Source organism: Bombina bombina, chromosome 2 (genome assembly GCF_027579735.1).
Source record: "Bombina bombina isolate aBomBom1 chromosome 2, aBomBom1.pri, whole genome shotgun sequence".
NCBI classification, from domain to species: domain Eukaryota; kingdom Metazoa; phylum Chordata; class Amphibia; order Anura; family Bombinatoridae; genus Bombina; species Bombina bombina.
The window spans coordinates 60,981,362-61,000,303 of NC_069500.1; the positions used below are offsets into that span (position 1 = coordinate 60,981,362).

Below are 18,942 nucleotides of genomic sequence, written 5' to 3' on the forward strand. Positions count from 1 at the left end.
GAATAAAAAAAAAAAAAAAAATCCTAGCCTAAACTAAACTACCAATACCCCTTAAAAGGGCCTTTTATGGGGCATTGCCGCAAAGAAATCAGCTCTTTTACCTGTAAAAAAAAATACAAACAACCCCGCAACAGTAAAACCCACCAGCCACACAACCAACCCCCCAAATAAAATCCTAACTAAAAAAACCTAAGCTCCCCATTGCCCTGAAAAGGGCATTTGGATGGGCATTGCCCTTAAAAGGGCATTTAGCTCTTTTTCAAGTGCCCAAACCCCTAATCTAAAAATAAAACCCACCCAATAAACCCTTAAAAAAGCCTAACACTAACCCCCGAAGATCCACTTACAGTTTTTGAAGACCCGACATCCATCCTCAACGAAGTGGCAGAAGTCTTCATCGAAGCCGGCAGAAGTCTTTATCCAAGCCCACAGAAGTCTTCATCCAGACGACATCTTCTATCTTCATCCATCCGGCGCAGGGCGGCTCCATCTTCAAGACATCCGGCGCGGAGCATCCTCTTCAATCGAAGTCTTCTTGCAGAATGAAAGTTCCTTTAAGTGACGTCATCCAAGATGGCGTCCCTTGAATTCCGATTGACTGATAGAATTTATAAAAATAAAGGGCATTTGTATGGGCATTACCCTTAAAAGGGCATTCAGCTCTTTTACTGCCCTTAAAAGGGCATTCAGCTTGTTTAAGAGTGCCCAATAAATCCCTAATCTAAAAAAAAAAAAAAAAAAAAAAAAAATCCAAATTCTAACCCCCAGATACATACTCTCGGTTCCTGAAGTCCGGCGGAGAAGGTCCTGTTCCAGGCGGTGAAGTCTTCTTCCAAGCGGGGACCACTTCCTTCTTCATGCAGGACCAAGCCGGCGCGGAGCGGAGATGAGTGCGGAGCAGGACCGGCGACCGCAGAGACATGGAGCGTGGAGGATCCTCTCCGTGCAATTGCTGCTGTACACTGAAGTGAATTCAAGGTACGCGTTTAAATATGACGTCCCTTGCATTCCTATTTGCTGATTTTATTCTTCAAATTCAAATCAGCCAATAGGATGAGAGCTACTGAAATCCTATTGGCTGTTCAAATCAGCCAATAGGATTTCAGTAGCTCTTATCCTATTGGCCGATTTGAATTTGAAGAATCAAATCAGCCAATAGGAATGTAAGGGACGCCATATTTAAACACGTACCTTGAAATTACTATTCAGTGCACAGAGGCGATCGTACGAAGAGGATCCTCCACGCTCCATGGCTCCGTGGTCGCCAGTCCTGTGCCATGCTCATCTCCGCTCTGTGCCAGCTTGGTCCTGGATGAAGAAGAAAGTGGTCCCCGCTTGGAAGAAGATGTCAGCCGCTTGGAAGAAGACTTCACCGCCTGGTACAGGACCTTCTCCACCGGACTTCAGGAACGGTGAGTACCTATTTGAGGGTTAGAGTTAAGATTTTTTTTTTGGGGGTTAGATTAGGGATTTATTGGGCACTCTTAAAAGAGCTGAATGCCCTTTTAAGGGAAGTACAAGAGCTGAATGCCCTTTTAAGGGCAATGCCCATACAAATGCCCCTTAAGGGGCAATGGGTAGTTTAGGATTTTTTAGTGTTAGGTCTTTTTATTTTGGGGGGGTTTGTTGGGTGGTGGGTTTTACTGTTAGAGGGGGGACTTAGTATTTTTTTAAGGTAAAAGAGCTGTTTAACTTAGGGCTATTGGTAGTTTAGTATTAGATTAGGGTTTTTTTTATTTTGGGGGGCTTTGTTATTTGCATAGGGATTAGGTTTATTTTTTTTATTTTTGATCCTTTGGTTTATTATTTTATGTAATGTTACACTTTTTTTATATTTTGTAATCTTAGATTAATTTAATTTTAGTTTTTTTATTTTTAAGTAATGTTAGCTTTTTTATGTTAATTGTTACTTAGTATTTTTAATTTAGGTAATTGGGGTTAATTTAGGGGTGTTAGGTTAGGGGGCTTAGTAATTTAATTAGCTATTTGCGTTGTGGGGGTTTGGCGGATTAGGGGTTAATAGATTTATTAGGATTATTGCATTGTGTGGGTTTGGCGGATTACGGGTTAATAGTTTTATTAGGTTTATTGCGTTGTGGGTTAATGGCAGATTAGTGGTTAATACATTTATTAGGTTTATTGCGATGTGGGTTAATAGCGGATTAGGGGTTAATACATTTATTAGGTTTATTGCGATGTGGGTTAATACATTTATTAGGTTTATTGCGATGTTGGTTAATGGCAGATTAGGGGTTAATACATTTATTAGGTTTATTGCGATGTGGGTTAATGGAGGATTAGGGGTTAATACATTTATTAGGTTTATTGCGATGTGGGTTAATGGTGGATTAGGGGTTAATATATTTATTAGTTATTGCGGTGGGGGATTGCGGTTAACAGGTAAAAAGTTATTGCACATGCGTTAGGTGTTAGTTTATATTTCAAGGCAGTTACGGGAGTTACGGTGCTCACATTTTCAGCACAAGGCTTGCTGCGCCTGCCTATGTGTGGCAAGGTGAAACTGGAGTCAAATTTCTCCATTTTCGCTGCGTAAATTGGAAAGTTGTTTGAAATTGTATGTTCTATCCAAATCACGAAAGAAAATGTTGGGGTTTCCTGTCCCTTTAAGAAAGCATCTTCCTAATAAAAAAATAACAGTATTTCTTAATATTACATCATCATCAAAGGCAGTCATTTGTATAAGGTTGTAGCTTTAGAAAAAGCAGGCGGACAATATGAAATGAGAGTTATTGATTTGCAAATGTACTTGTTATTACATTACATCTTACTGCACCAGCACAATTACAACAGAGACTGATTGCGCATACGTGTGTATGTGCACTCTCCCAAAGGACCTGACCCAATCCTACCGAGACACATGAGTCTCACGGTGGCTTTAACTTTAACATAAAATTGCAGTGAAAGGAGAAATAAACGCTAAATGAAAGGTATTTGATCATCTTTACTATTATTATCAATCTTTGCAAACTACAAAACAAAATTCATGCTTACCTGATAAATTTCTTTCTTTCCGGACATGGAGAGTCCACAACGTCATTCCAATTACTAGTGGGATAATCACTCCTGGCCAGCAGGAGGAGGCAAAGAGCACCACAGCAAAGCTGTTAAGTGTCACTTCCCTTACCCATAACACCCAGTTATTCAGCCAAAGAGAAATAAAAAAAAAAAGATAACACAAAGGTGTAGAGGTGCCTGAGGTTTAGAAAATTTTTTTACTGTCTAATCTAAAGGGTGGGGTCGTGGAAAGAAAGAAATTTATTAGGTAGGCATACATTTAGTTTTCTTTCCTAAGACATGGAGGCCTAGATTTGGAGTTTGGCGGTAGCCGTGAAAACCAGCGTTAGAGGCTCCAAACGCTGGTTTTAGGCTAACTCCGGTATTTGGAGTCACTCAAAAAAGGGTCTAACGCTCACTTTTCAGCCGCGACTTTTCCATACCGCAGATCCCCTTATGTCAATTGCGTATCCTATCTTTTCAATGGGATCTATCTAACTCCGGTATTTAGAGTCGTGTCTGAAGTGAGCGTTAGAAATCTAACGACAAAACTCCAGCCGCAGAAAAAAGTCAGTAGTTAAGAGCTTTTTGGGCTAACGCCGGTTCATAAAGCTCTTAACTACTGTACTCTAAAGTACACTAACACCCATAAACTACCTATGTACCCCTAAACCGAGGTCCCCCCACATCGCCGCCACTCAATTAAATTTTTTTAACCGCTAATCTGCCGACCGCCACCTACGTTATACTTATGTACCCCTAATCTGCTGCCCCTAACATCGCCGACCCCTGTATTATATTTATTAACCCCTAATCTGCCCCCCACAACGTCGCCGCCAGCTACCTACAATAATTAACCCCTAATCTGCCGACCGCAAAACGCTGCCACCTACATTATAGCTATGTACCCCTAATCTGCTGCCCCTAACACCGCCGACCCCTATATTATATTTATTAACCCCTAATCTGCCCCCCTCAACGTTGCCTCCACCTGCCTACACTTATTAACCCCTAATCTGACGAGCGGACCGCACCGCTACTATAATAAAGTTATTAACCCCTAATCCGCCTCACTAACCCTATAATAAATAGTATTAACCCCTAATCTGCCCTCCCTAACATCGCCGACACCTAACGTCAATTATTAACCCCTAATCTACCGACCGGAGCTCACCGCTATTCTAATAAATGTATTAACCCCTAAAGCTAAGTCTAACCCTAACACTAACACCCCCCAAAATTAAATATAATTTTAATCTAACGAAATTAATTAACTCTTATTAAATAAATTATTCCTATTTAAAGCTAAATACTTACCTGTAAAATAAATCCTAATACAGGGAGTGCAGAATTATTAGGCAAATGAGTATTTTGACCACATCATCATCTTTATGCATGTTGTCTTACTCCAAGCTGTATAGGCTCGAAAGCCTACTACCAATTAAGCATATTAGGTGATGTGCATCTCTGTAATGAGAAGGGGTGTGGTCTAATGACATCAACACCCTATATCAGGTGTGCATAATTATTAGGCAACTTCCTTTCCTTTGGCAAAATGGGTCAAAAGAAGGACTTGACAGGCTCAGAAAAGTAAAAAATAGTGAGATATCTTGCAGAGGGATGCAGCACTCTTAAAATTACAAAGCTTCTGAAGCGTGATCATCGAACAATCAAGCGTTTCATTCAAAATAGTCAACAGAGTTCGCAAGAAGCGTGTGGAAAAACCAAGGCGCAAAATAACTGCCCATGAACTGAGAAAAGTCAAGCGTGCAGCTGCCAAGATGCCACTTGCCACCAGTTTGGCCATATTTCAGAGCTGCAACATCACTGGAGTGCCCAAAAGCACAAGGTGTGCAATACTCAGAGACATGGCCAAGGTAAGAAAGGCTGAAAGACGACCACCACTGAACAAGACACACAAGCTGAAACGTCAAGACTGGGCCAAGAAATATCTCAAGACTGATTTTTCTAAGGTTTTATGGACTGATGAAATGAGAGTGAGTCTTGATGGGCCAGATGGATGGGCCCGTGGCTGGATTGGTAAAGGGCAGAGAGCTCCAGTCCGACTCAGACGCCAGCAAGGTGGAGGTGGAGTACTGGTTTGGGCTGGTATCATCAAAGATGAGCTTGTGGGGCCTTTTCGGGTTGAGGATGGAGTCAAGCTCAACTCCCAGTCCTACTGCCAGTTTCTGGAAGACACCTTCTTCAAGCAGTGGTACAGGAAGAAGTCTGCATCCTTCAAGAAAAACATGATTTTCATGCAGGACAATGCTCCATCACACGCGTCCAAGTACTCCACAGCGTGGCTGGCAAGAAAGGATATAAAAGAAGAAAATCTAATGACATGGCCTCCTTGTTCACCTGATCTGAACCCCATTGAGAACCTGTGGTCCATCATCAAATGTAAGATTTACAAGGAGGGAAAACAGTACACCTCTCTGAACAGTGTCTGGGAGGCTGTGGTTGCTGCTGCACGCAATGTTGATGGTGAACAGATCAAAACACTGACAGAATCCATGGATGGCAGGCTTTTGAGTGTCCTTGCAAAGAAAGGTGGCTATATTGGTCACTGATTTGTTTTTGTTTTGTTTTTGAATGTCAGAAATGTATATTTGTGAATGTTGAGATGTTATATTGGTTTCACTGGTAAAAATAAATAATTGAAATGGGTATATATTTGTTTTTTGTTAAGTTGCCTAATAATTATGCACAGTAATAGTCACCTGCACACACAGATATCCCCCTAAAATAGCTATAACTAAAAACAAACTAAAAACTACTTCCAAAACTATTCAGCTTTGATATTAATGAGTTTTTTGGGTTCATTGAGAACATGGTTGTTGTTCAATAATAAAATTAATCCTCAAAAATACAACTTGCCTAATAAATCTGCACTCCCTGTATAGCTACAATATAAATTATAATTACATTGTAGCTATTTTAGGATTAATATTTATTTTACAGGCAACTTTGTAATTATTTTAACCAGGTACAATAGCTATTACATAGTTAAGAACTATTTAATAGCTACCTAGTTACAATAATTACAAAATTACCTGTAAAATAAATCCTAACCTAAGTTACAATTAAACCTAACACTATACTATCATTAAATTAATTAAATAAAATACCTATAATTACCTACAATTAAACCTAACACTACACTATCAATACATTAATTAAATACAATATCTACAAATAACTACAATGAAATAAACTAACTAAAGTACAAAAAATAAAAAAGAACTAAGTTACAAAAAATAAAAAAATATTTACAAACATAAGAAAAATATTACAACAATTTTAAACTAATTACACCTACTCTAAGCCCCCTAATAAAATAACAAAGACCCCCAAAATAAAAAATGCCCTACCCTATTCTAAATTACTAAAGTTCAAAGCTCTTTTACCTTACCAGCCCTGAACAGGGCCCTTTGCAGGGCATACCCCAAGAAGTTCAGCTCTTTTGCCTGTAAAAAAAAAATACAATACCCCCCCCAACATTACAACCCACCACCCACATACCCCTAATCTAACCCAAACCCCCCTTAAATAAACCTAACACTAAGCCCCTGAAGATCATCCTACCTTGTCTTCACCTCACCAGGTATCACCGATCCGTCCTGGCTCCAAAATCTTCATCCAACCCAAGCGGGGGCTGGCGATCCATCATCTGGTGGCTGAAGAGGTCCAGAAGAGGCTCCAGAGTCTTCATCCTATCCGGGAAGAAGAGGTGATCCGGACCGGCAACCACCTTGATCCAAGCGGCATCTTCTATCTTCATCCGATGACGACCTGCTCCATCCTGAAGACCTCCACCGCGGACTTCTTCCGGCGACGTCCAACTGAAGAATAACGGTTCCTTTAAGGGACGTCATCCAAGATGGCGTCCCTCGAATTCCGATTGGCTGATAGGATTCTATCAGCCAATCGGAATTAAGGTAGGAATATTCTGATTGGCTGATGGAATCAGCCAATCAGAATCAAGTTCAATCCGATTGGCTGATCCAATCAGCCAATCAGATTGAGCTCGCATTCTATTGGCTGTTCCGATCAGCCAATAGAATGCGAGCTCAATCTGATTGGCTGATTGGATCAGCCAATCGGATTGAACTTGATTCTGACCGACAAAACTCTAAATCTAGCCGGGAGAGTCCACAACGTCATTCCAATTACTAGTGGGAACCAATACCCAAGCTAGAGGACACGGAATGAATAGGGAGGGAAAACAATACAGGCAGACCTAAACAGAAGGCACCACCGCTTGAAGAATGAATAGGGAGGGAAAACCTGAAGTCTCAGCCAAGGCAAAAGTATCAAATTTGTAGAATTTGGAAAAAGTATGCATAGAGGACCAAGTTGCAGCCTTGCAAATCTGTTCCACAGAAGCTTCATTTTTGAAAGCCCAAGAAGAGGAGACAGCCTGTCATGAACTTCTCAGTTCCACCTTAACTGATGTTACTACATCTCACATACCACCTTAAGAATCAATTATCTGGCTCTCTTTTCCTTTAAAAGCTTTCCATTTCCCATACACCTTTGCTGGTTTATTGAAGGTTGATACCCACACTCTCTCCAGCCTTTCTTGTTACTTGTCTAAAACAGAGTATCACTTGTTCTGTGATTAGCTCTGTCTCCTTCAACTGAAGCTACTTCTCATCTAAAGCAGAAGTCACCTGTTGCAACTGCAGCACGCACGCCGCTCTAACAACTTCCAGCTTAACGGACACAGGCCGCAATCTGCAGAGAGGATCAGAGAGGCTGCACGCACACAGCTGCAAGAGCCAGGTTCCGTATACAAGTGTTAGCATTGCCGTTAAGACTGTGAACTTATCTTTACCGTATGGTGTAATGTTTAACAGAGCAGCAAGCTGATACAGTATTCTTAACACTGTTTACAAATCTTTACTGCAAGGTGTATTATTTAAAGGCCCAGCAAGCTGAAACAGTAAACTTAACACTGTGAACTTATCTTTACCACAAGGTGTATTATTTAAAGGGCCAGCAAGCTGAAACATTATACTCCACACTGTGAACTTATCTTTACCGCAAGGTGTATTATTTAAAGGCACAGTATTACCTTAAAGGGGACCTCACTTATTTGTCACAAACCTATATAAACTGCTACTTATTATCTAAAAGTTTACATAGTACAAACTTATCTCTGGACCCAGATATAATTCACCTGATATTACTACTTATAATTTTGAGGTGAATATTCCGGGGTACATTAATCCAGGTGATTAAGACTCTGTCTCCTCACTAGCAGACAGACTTAATCACATGATACATACAAACTATTTACCAGAGAATACTCATAATCAGACTAAAGAAACAGCAATCGAATTGCTGATCATTACACAGCCCTAGTGGAATGAGCTGTAAGTCTCTCAGGAGGCTGCTGACTAGCAGTCTCATAAGCAAAACGAATCATACTTCTCAACCAGAGGGAAAGAGAAGCAGAAGTAGCCTTCTGACCCTTACGCTTTCCAGAGAAACAAACAGGGTAGAAGACTGGTGAAAATCCTTAGTAGCCTGTAAGTAGAGTTTTAGCGCGTGCACCACATCCAAGTTGTGCAACAAACGTTCCTTATGAGAAGAAGGATTGAAGGTTTAGCACAGAGAGAGGGAACAACAATTTCCTGATTAATATTTCTATTCGAAACCACCATAGGGAGAAATCCCAATTTAGTACAAAGGACCGCCTTATCCGCATGAAAAATAAGATAAGGCGAATCACACTGCAAAGCTGAGAGTTCAGAAACTCCCCTAGCAGAAGAAATAGCAATAAGAAACAAAACCTTCCAAGATAACAGCTTAATATCTATGGAATGCATTGCAGAGCCTGCTGCAAAACTCTAAGAACTAATTAAGGCTCCAAGGAGGAGCAACAGATTTAAACACAGGCCTGATTCTAACCAGAGCCTGACAAAAGCATTGAACATCTGGAACATCTGCCAGACGCTTATGTAAAAGAATAGATAATGCAGAAATCTGACCTTTTAGAGAACTGACTGACAACCCTTTCTCCAGACCATCCTGGAGAAAAGACACAATTCTAGGAATCCTGACCCTACCCCAAGAGTAACCCTTTGATTCAAACCAATAAAAGGTATTTACGCCATACCTTATGGTAAATCTTAGGAGTAACAGGTTTGCGAGCCTGAATCATAGTATCAATAACTGACTCCGAAAACCGACGCTTAGCAAGGACTAAGCGTTCAATCTCCAAGCAGTCAGCTTCAGGGAAACGAGATTTGGATGGAGGAAAAGACCCTGAGTTAGAAGGTCCTTTCTCAGAGGTAACCTCCAAGGTGGAAGAGATGACATCTTCACTAGGTCGGCAAACCATATCCTGCAAGGCAATGCAGGAGTTATTAGAATTACAGATGCTCTCTCCTGTTTGATATGAGCAATGACTCGTGGAAGGAGAGCAAACGGAGGAAACAAGTATACTAGATCGAAATCCCAAGGAACCGCCAGAGCATCTATTAGAACGGCCTGAGGATCTCTTGACCTTGAACCGTACCTTGGAAGCTTGGCATTCCGGATGGAGAGCCCACTCCCTGGGATGAAAGGTCTGTCTGCTCAGGAAATCTGCCTCACAGTTGTCCACTCCTGTAATGTGGATGGCAGATAGAAGACAATTGTGAGCTTCCACTCACTGCAGAATGCGAGTCACCTCCTTCATAGCCAAGGAACTCTGAGTTCCTCCCTGGTGGTTGATGTAAGCCACTGAGGTGATGTTGTCCGACTGGAATCTGAAAACCCGGGCTAAGGAGAACTGAGGCCAAGCCATCAGGGCATTGAGGAACACTATCAACTCCAAGATGTTTATTGGGAGAGAAGACTCCTCCCGAGTCCATAGGCCCTGAGCCTTTAACGAGTCCCAGACTGCTCCCCAGCCCAGCAGGCTGGCATACGTGGTCACAATCACCTAGGATGGTCTCTGAAAGCATGTGTCCTGAAACAGATGATCCTGAGAAATCCACCATGATAGAGAGTCTCTTGTCAACTGGTCTAGATCTATCCTCTGAGACAGATCCAAATGATCTCTATTCCATTGAATGAGCATGCATAATTGCAGAGCTCTCAAATGGAATCGAGCAAAGGGAATGATGTCTATGGAACTGACCATCAGACCAATTACCTCCATACATTGAGCTACTGATGGCCAAACAGTAGACTGAAGTGAGAGGCAAGAAGTGAGAAGCTTGGATCTTCTGACCTCCGTCAGAATTTTTTTAGTAGATAGGGAATCGATGATGGTCCCCCAAAAAAACACCCTTGTAGCTGGAACAAGGGAACTCTTCTCCAGATTCACTTTCCATCCATAGGAATGTAGAAAAGACAACAAGATCTCTGTATGAGAGTTTGCTTGTTGAAAAGATGGCGCCTGAACCAATATGTCGTCCAGGTAAGGTAGGTGCCACCGCAATTCCCTGGGAGCTGACAACTGCCAAGATAGCCCCCAGAACCTTTGAGAAGATTCGGGGAGCTGTGGCAATGCCAAATGGAAGAGCAATAAACTGAAAATGATTGTCCAGAAAAGGAAATCTCAGAAACTGGTGATGATCCCTGTGCATGGGAACATGAAGATACGCGTCCTTCAGGTCTATGGTCGTCATGAACTGACCCTCTTGGACCAAAGGAAGAATGGAACGAATGGTTTCCATTTTGAAGGACGGAACCCTGAGAAACTTGTTGAGACACTTTAGGTCTAAAATGGGTCGAAAAGTTCCCTCTTTTTTTGGAACCACAAACAGATTCAAATAAAATCCTAGACCCTGTTCTCTTACTGGAACTGGAACAATCACTCCCAGGGAGGAAAGGTCCTGAACGCACCTTAAGAATGCCTCTCTTTTTATCTGATCCTCAGATAACCTTGAGAGGAGAAATCTGCCCTTGGGATGACAAGATTTTAATTCTATTTTGTACCCCTGAGATAATATGTCCACAGCCCAATGATCTGGGACATCTCGTATCCAAGCTAGACCCTTCATGCTGATTTAGCCTCAGCAGAGGGCTTCTTTGATTGCTTTCCCTTGTTCCAAGACTGATTGGGTTTCCAGGACCCTTGAAGTTACGAAAGGAGCGAAAATTACTCTGTTGTACTTTCGGTCTATTCGTCTTATCTTGGAGTAGAAAGGACCCCTTTCCACCCGTAATTTCAGAAATTATCACCACCAGACCAGGACCAAACAGGGTCTTACCCTTGTAAGGTAGCGATAGGAGCTTAGACTTGGAGGTAACATCAGCTGACCATGATTTTAGCCACAAGGCCCTGTGGGCTAGGACAGTGAAGCCAGGCATCTTGTCTCCCAGTCTAATGACTTGTATGTTAGCATCCGAGATAAAAGCATTTGCTAGTTTGAGAGACTTAATCCTATCTTGGATCTCCTCCAACAGAATATCCTCTAAAATCAGTTCGGACAGGGGATTGCACCAATAAGATGCTCCACTTGCTACTGTGGCAATACAAACTGCAGGTTGCCATTGTAGACCCTGATGAACATACATTTTCTTTAAATAGGCCTCCAGTTTTTTGTCCATGGGATCCTTAAAAGAACAGCTATTCTCAATAGGAATCTTGGTTCTCTTAGCCAGAGTAGAAATAGCCCTTCTACTTTAGGAACTGTGCGCCATAAGTCTCAAATGGAGTCAGCAACAGGAAACATCTTTTTAAAAACGGAAGATGGGGAGAAAGGTATCCCAGGTTTATCCCATTCCTGTGCAATGATCTCCGATACATGGTCTGGAACAGGAAATACTTCCACAGCAGAAGGAACATCATAGTATTTGTTAAGTTTACTAGATTTCTTAGGGTTGACAGCGACAGAAGCGTCTGAGTCGTCCAAAGTAGCCAAAACCTCCTTTAGCAGTAAAGCTTAAATATGACGTTTACCTCTTTAGAATCAGACAAAGGAATTATACTGTCAGAATCTGAGATTTCACCCTCAGAGGCTACTGAGGTATCCGCATCATCAGACTTATGAGGGGGGTCAACCTTTACAGCAGCAGAAGGGACAGACACCTTACCATCTGACAAAAGTTTAGATTTCCTCTTGCATTTTCCCAACATAGGAAAAGCAGATAATGCCGCAGATACCCCAGAGGATATCTGTGCTGCAAAATCTGATGGCAAATAAACTCCTCCAGGAAGCTGAGAGGAACTGCAGGGCACTGTATGTGACGCCATTGAGGCTTGGGACGTTTGAGGAGAAAGCTGTGGCATTGCCTGAACAGCATCATCCTGAGAGACATTGCGCTCAGAGGGCAACAATTTATCCTTACACTCAAGTGTTTTAGCTAAACATGCAGCACAAAATTGCATAGGCAAAACAATTTGTGCCTCTAGGCATAATAAGCATTTATCACAAGAAAAAGATTCCATATTAGCAAAATAAAATGAGTAAATATAAAGTCTTTCACTTTAATAAAGTCTTTATTCCCTCAGAGCGTCTAAAGCTATTAACAGGATTGCTTAGCAAACAAAATAGCAAACTCAGGACCTCTACACCTCAGACAGTACTGAGGTGTCCTACCTGACCTCCGGAATAAATCCGAGAAGACGCCGCTCCGCTTATAAGTGTGCAAGCGGAACAGCGGAAGTCACATGACTAGCCGACAAGAAACTGCGCAGCAAGAATAAAAGTGCGCGTTTCTGTAAACTGTCAGTTTTCTTATTTTTTTGCAAGACCGGTATCAGTGCTTGTCTCTCTTTCACTTTGTAAATCAGTCCCACAACACTCCATATTGAAAACTTCAGTACATGAGCCACAGAATAAAAGGAACATTAAGGGTCTTCCTTTATACACATAACAAAAAGATTAACCCCTTAGGGGCCTATATATCAAAGCATCAACTATGTTGCATTCACCGGTGTCAATACACTCGCCAGACATCGACAAACATTGCTGCCGGGGACCTGAATACGATCTCCTTATTTATCAAAAAAGTGTGAAGAGCATCGGACTGGTGTTAACTGATAGTCATCAATGTCGCGGTTATTCAGGTTTTTCCCAACTTTATTTATACCATTTCATTACTGTCCATGAACAAGCACATTTCTCTAAAGCTAATCTTTTATTTTTCAACTGTTAATGTCCAAGAAATAGCTACATGTATACCTCAACAAACAATATCTCATAGAAAGTAATTTTTTTATTGATTTGTTATACCAAAAAAATCTGTTATATGATACTTTCACATAAATGAATGTGTATTTGTATTTCTAGAAGTCATGATATGCTTTTATCTCATATTTTTATTTTTTAAATGATTATTAATGCTAGAATTTGTACATACAGTATATATTTGCACATACTTGTAAATAAATATATATATATGTATGTATGTGTGTGTGTGTGTGTGTTATGTCAGAAATCTTTTGCAAACATATTTACATATCCCTAAATTCCATTTTTTGTTATAAACAATGTTGTCTTTCATATCTGTGTTTATTTATACCACTATATGTATATAGTGTAAATTTATTATTATTCTGAGCAGGAATAATTGCAAATATAGCAAGTAATCAGAGTATCATATGTAATAATTTGCAATCAATGGATATTTTAAGAGCTGGGACAGTTTTCTCTCTGTACCTATGTAACCTCTCCGGATTGCAATCTAGTTTTAAAAACCACCCCTTCACAGGTGTTATAAAATGGGCTGGCATACACAATGACGTTTCTTCATGAAAAAAAAAGTCAAGAGAAGGAAGAAATACACTGAAAATAGCATGCCAGTAAAGAGGTGATTTTAATTTCTGCTGTATCTGAATCATGACAGTTTAAGGTTAGGTGGGCTATCCCTTTGAGCTATCAGCTTAAGATTATATTGAATCAAACATCAATTAGAATTTTAAAATCCTTGTCTAAAATATTACACTGTGTGTCCTAATGTCAGCATCAATGTTTATCTTTAATTCTAATTTCACATATACATACTTTCAAAGTATAGTACACAATGTAACAAATGGCACTTACAAGTTCTGATGAGTGATCAAGTATCGAGCAATTTGATTTGTTAGTGATAGTTTATAATGTGTATTTGAATCAGATTGGCTGATGTCATAAATCATGTGATTATGCATATTCCAATCAAAAGTGGTGGGAAAATTCACTAGTGCGTGGGTTGTTTAGGAGTTTGCTTCATAATTGGTGCAAAAAGTGTTTAGTCAAATATGGCGCAAAGTGGAGCGTGGGACTTGTATTACATGGCTTAAACATGGTGCACATAGATTTTTCAAAAGAATAAAAAGGAAGTTAGTTATAATATGTTGTGTATTTATCTAATTTTTGTGTAGCAATAATATTGTTTGATTTAGAAAGGGTATACTAATTTAATAAAGTTTCTAACTTACTTTCATTGTCATATGCTTCATTCTCTTGCAGCATCGAACATAAGCTTTCAGTGTTTTCCGACTCCCATTGAGTTCTAAGGCATCCGCGACCTCAAGGGTGGCGGATTGAAAACTAGGTACGCTGAGTCGGAAAAGACGTGAGCGTTACGTAGAATTCTTGATAACTTCGTGAGAGCTTCAAATAGTGTAAATAAGGAGGGCGAATTAACACAATTCCGCTCGAATACCATGGGTTTTCAACTCGCAACGATGTGCGTTGGATTGAGATTGCTGGATTGTATTTTACGTCACAAATTTCAACATTTGCCGATCTTGACGCTTTAATAACTACGGCGGATCAATCTTGCGACAATTTCAACACGGAATTCGAGCATATTTTCAGTTGGCGCTTTGATAAATAGGCCCCTTAGTCTCCAGTCACATATTTAAAGTGCCTGCACCCTGCTTATGAATTTCCTATATAAAGGATTAACATGTTCCAAATAAAATTTGCAGCTAAATCTTCTTCAAGTGCAAATCTCCAAGACCTAGAAGACAAAAGCACTTACCTGCAATCCAGCTGTCAGGCAGGACGACAGCTTTAAAGGTGTGAAAGGACACATACTTCTTACAGAGACCTGTAGAAAAAGAAAGAACAGAGTAACCAATTCTGGCTTTCTATGACTAGGGCAGCAAATGTGTTAGGAAACCAAGCAAGGACCACCTCACCACTTCCTAACTGCTTAAAAGCCACCACTACTCTTATTCAAGAGATTGAAGTGGACACAGCTAAACCCAAATCCTTGCTTGCAGGGAAAAGTACCCAGAAAGGAAAAGGTGCTCTTTGCCTCCTGCTGGCCAGGAGTAAATATCCCACTAGTAATTGGACTGACGCTGTGGACTCTCCATGTCTTAGGAAATAAAATAAAAATCTAACGTGTTACACAGACATTAATGGATCGATGTAGTAGTTAATTTATATTTAAACCCTTACAGGTCACAACAAAGGAAACACAGAAAAGGATACTCAAGAGGCTTCTCAAAGGGTATGTCCCTGAACTGCAAAGCAATGTATGTTTTGCTAGAAAACAGCTTTAAATGCTTTAGAAATATTTTGCATACAAATTAGCTTGATGTCCCTTTAATGACTACATTGCAAAGATTTCTATATAAAATAAATGTCTTAAAACTGTTAAAAAACATTGCATTGTTTTTCAGCCCAGGACACACTCATCATTGTTTTTTATCTGATCTCCTTTTGACGATGAACTAGAGACCAATCAGCTCCTGCACTGATCCCCTAATTACAGTTTAGCATTTAGGAGGGTTAAATTCTGACGTCTGTAGGATAAACTCCAGATTATCTGGCTTCAGTAAAAATAAAATTGTAAGTAAATTGCAGTTAAAGCATCCAGAATATATAATCATGTGTTTTGTATTGTTTTTGCTTTAAAGGAAAATTAAACACTTTGAAATAATAATATAAAACAATACAATATATATATATATATATATATATATATATATATAAAGGCTCAACAATATGCTTTTATCATTTATCTTGTCCTCTTTTGCTTTAATTCTATTCTGAAATTGTGAACATGTCAGTTCCTGTTAGAAATGGAAGTGCAGAACAATGTTATATTCCCCAAAGCCATTGGCTGCACATTCTAGTGACCTATTTATCACTGTCCCTAATTGGCCACAGAAGGTAACCTAAGTTACAACATATAAGCAAACTAGTACTCTAGTGAAAACTAATATCACTAAGGTACTTATAAGAGGCGCCTAGGAGTAACAAACGGTAACAGGTAAAAATAAAAGCAAGTGTCTAAAAAATGATTATAAGAAAGATAAGACAATGATATCTATAATATACAAACTGTCATCCGAAATGGGATGGCATGTGACGGCAAAGTCCTTGATATCCGTAATATAAAGTCCCAGAAAAGATGTTGTTCCAGGCGGGAGGGCCGCTCCTCTAGAGTGTCACACCACGACACAAGGATAGGGAATCTAGAGAAATCAAAATAGAGGGCGCCACATGGTGCAGATCAGATGGTAAATGATATGACAGACTAGGAGCACAAAAGAATCCTACTCACAAGATGTAGAGCACAGATGTGCAAAAACAGCAGTCCGGAACCACTTGTCGTCCGGTGGACCAAATGGATATGATCACAGGGGCGAATCCTCGTCTCACCAGGGAGAGTCCAGGGATGCCTTAAGGCAGGAGTCAGTCAGTAGATGAGAATCCAGCAGTGTCCAGTCCCACACCTCAACTGACTAGAGAAGAGGCTAGACCAGTTCCAAGGGAGTCAACGATTCAGAAGATCAAAAAGGTAGGCAGCAAGTGAGGAGATGAATAAATCTTTAAAATTTATTAAAATAGTAAAAACATAAGCAACGCGTTTCTCAGTGTAACACACTGTTTCATCAGGCTGTATCAAACATCATCCAGCCTGATGAAACAGTGTGTTACACTGAGAAACGCGTTGCTTATGTTTTTAGTATTTTAATAAATTTTAAAGATTTATTCATCTCCTCACTTGCTGCCTACCTTTTTGATCTTCTGAATCGTTGACTCCCTTGGAACTGGTCTAGCCTCTTCTCTAGTCAGTTGAGGTGTGGGACTGGACACTGCTGGATTCTCATCTACTGACTGACTCCTGCCTTAAGGCATCCCTGGACTCTCCCTGGTGAGACGAGGATTCGCCCCTGTGATCATATCCATTTGGTCCACCGGACGACAAGTGGTTCCGGACTGCTGTTTTTGCACATCTGTGCTCTACATCTTGTGAGTAGGATTCTTTTGTGCTCCTAGTCTGTCATATCATTTACCATCTGATCTGCACCATGTGGCGCCCTCTATTTTGATTTCTCTAGATTCCCTAAGTTACAACATGGCAGCTCCCATTGTTTTTTAGACATTAAAACTATACACTTATTTTGTCACTATTTAATACATCTACATGTAATTCTCAGACTAATCTTTTATTTGAATGCATCATTCTATCTATCATTTATTTAGTGTTTAATGTCCCTTGAAATAATTAAAACATTCCATGTCTAATGATATTGTAAAGTGAGAATCCTTTTGTTAATTACTGACATAATACAAGCCCCACTTGCACTATGAGCAGCTGCAATATTTAAAATGCTGGTGCACTGGGAATATCTAGCTATGCTTCACATGCACGTGCATAGAAAAATGTTAATACTAAAACAGTGATTATTATTATTATTATTCTTTATTTATAAAGCGCCAACAGATTCTGCAGAGCTGCCCATGGGTACAAGGATAAAAGTACAACGGAGAAACAATAGAATAAGAGACAAAATTTTACAGACACATACAGGGGGAATTGAGGGTCCTATTCCCGTGGGAACTTACAATCTAGAAGATTACTTTTACTAGAAGCATTTTTGCCAATAAATGTTTATTGCAAATATGTTTCTTTTGAAACATGTAATTCATCTATGTGCATTGACCGGAATGTCCCTTTTATATAATCTATAATTTTTATTCTGTACAAATCTGTATCCTATTAGACCATTTACCTGTCTCCACTTTTTGGCAGAAGCATTTCCTCTGAGCCCCCACTGGCTCCGTAGCAAATCATATAAATATTGGCATCAGTTCCACCATTAGGAACGTCTCCGGTGACAACGGTAATCTCATACAGAACCTGGAGAGAACAGCATTAAGCTACTAAATGAATTTTATAGAAATACTAATAAAATAAATTACATTTCTAGTGTGGCCGTTATGATTTACTTAGAGAATAAAAAAGAAGAAAAGGATTTCTTTATTTCAGGTTGTTAGTGTGTAAATGTAGATGTAGCGTCATATGCAATCAAATATGAAATAATTTCTTAAGGATTTGCCATTGTACAAAGATTTATGGGAGGGGATTGTGTCAAAATAGACAACTTACTATTGTAAAAACCTATTTAAAAAAAAACCTGTATCCAGCATTCCTGTGTATAAGGAATACAATTAAATGTATTTGTCAAATGACTTCCTTATCCTATAAACATGTAGGTAATGTATCATGATGTATAAATGAGTGCCAAAACCAGCTCTGAAACTCGAAAGCCAATAAATATTACAGTAGAGTCTACCTAAGGACACAAAGATTACTTATTCTTTTTTTTCTGAAGACATTTACTGATCACATGGAAAACCTTTAGAATTCTAGGTTTCTAACTTTGTTCTCAGGTCAGAAAAACTATTCCAAATAAAAGAGGTGGAGGGAAAAAACAAAAATTATGCTTACCTGATATTTTTCTTTTCTTCCAATGGAAAGAGTCCACATCTGCATTCATTACTTTTGGGAAATAAGAACCTGGCCACCGGGAGGAGGCAAAGACACCCCAGCCAAAGGCTTAAATACTCCTCCCAATTTCCTCATCCCCCAGTCATTCTGCCGAGGAACAAGGAACAGTAGAAGAAATATCTGGGTGAAAAGGTGCCAGAAGTTAAAAAAAGGACGCCCCACATAAAAAAATATGGCTGGGGAGCTGTGGACTCTTTCCATCAGAAGAAAAGAAAATTATCAGGTAAGCTGCAGCATAAT

The 18,942-nt window shown here is 39.8% G+C and overlaps 1 protein-coding gene across 1 annotated transcript in view; it reads right to left on the reverse strand.

The window, feature by feature from the left end:
- The window catches only part of LOXHD1 (lipoxygenase homology PLAT domains 1), a 666,378-nt gene that overhangs the window by 76,654 nt on the left and 570,782 nt on the right, over positions 1-18,942 (reverse strand). The window contains exon 40 of the mRNA XM_053701077.1: positions 17,924-18,051. Within this exon, the coding sequence (XP_053557052.1) occupies positions 17,924-18,051 (128 nt within the window). The remainder of the gene's footprint in view (positions 1-17,923; positions 18,052-18,942) is intronic.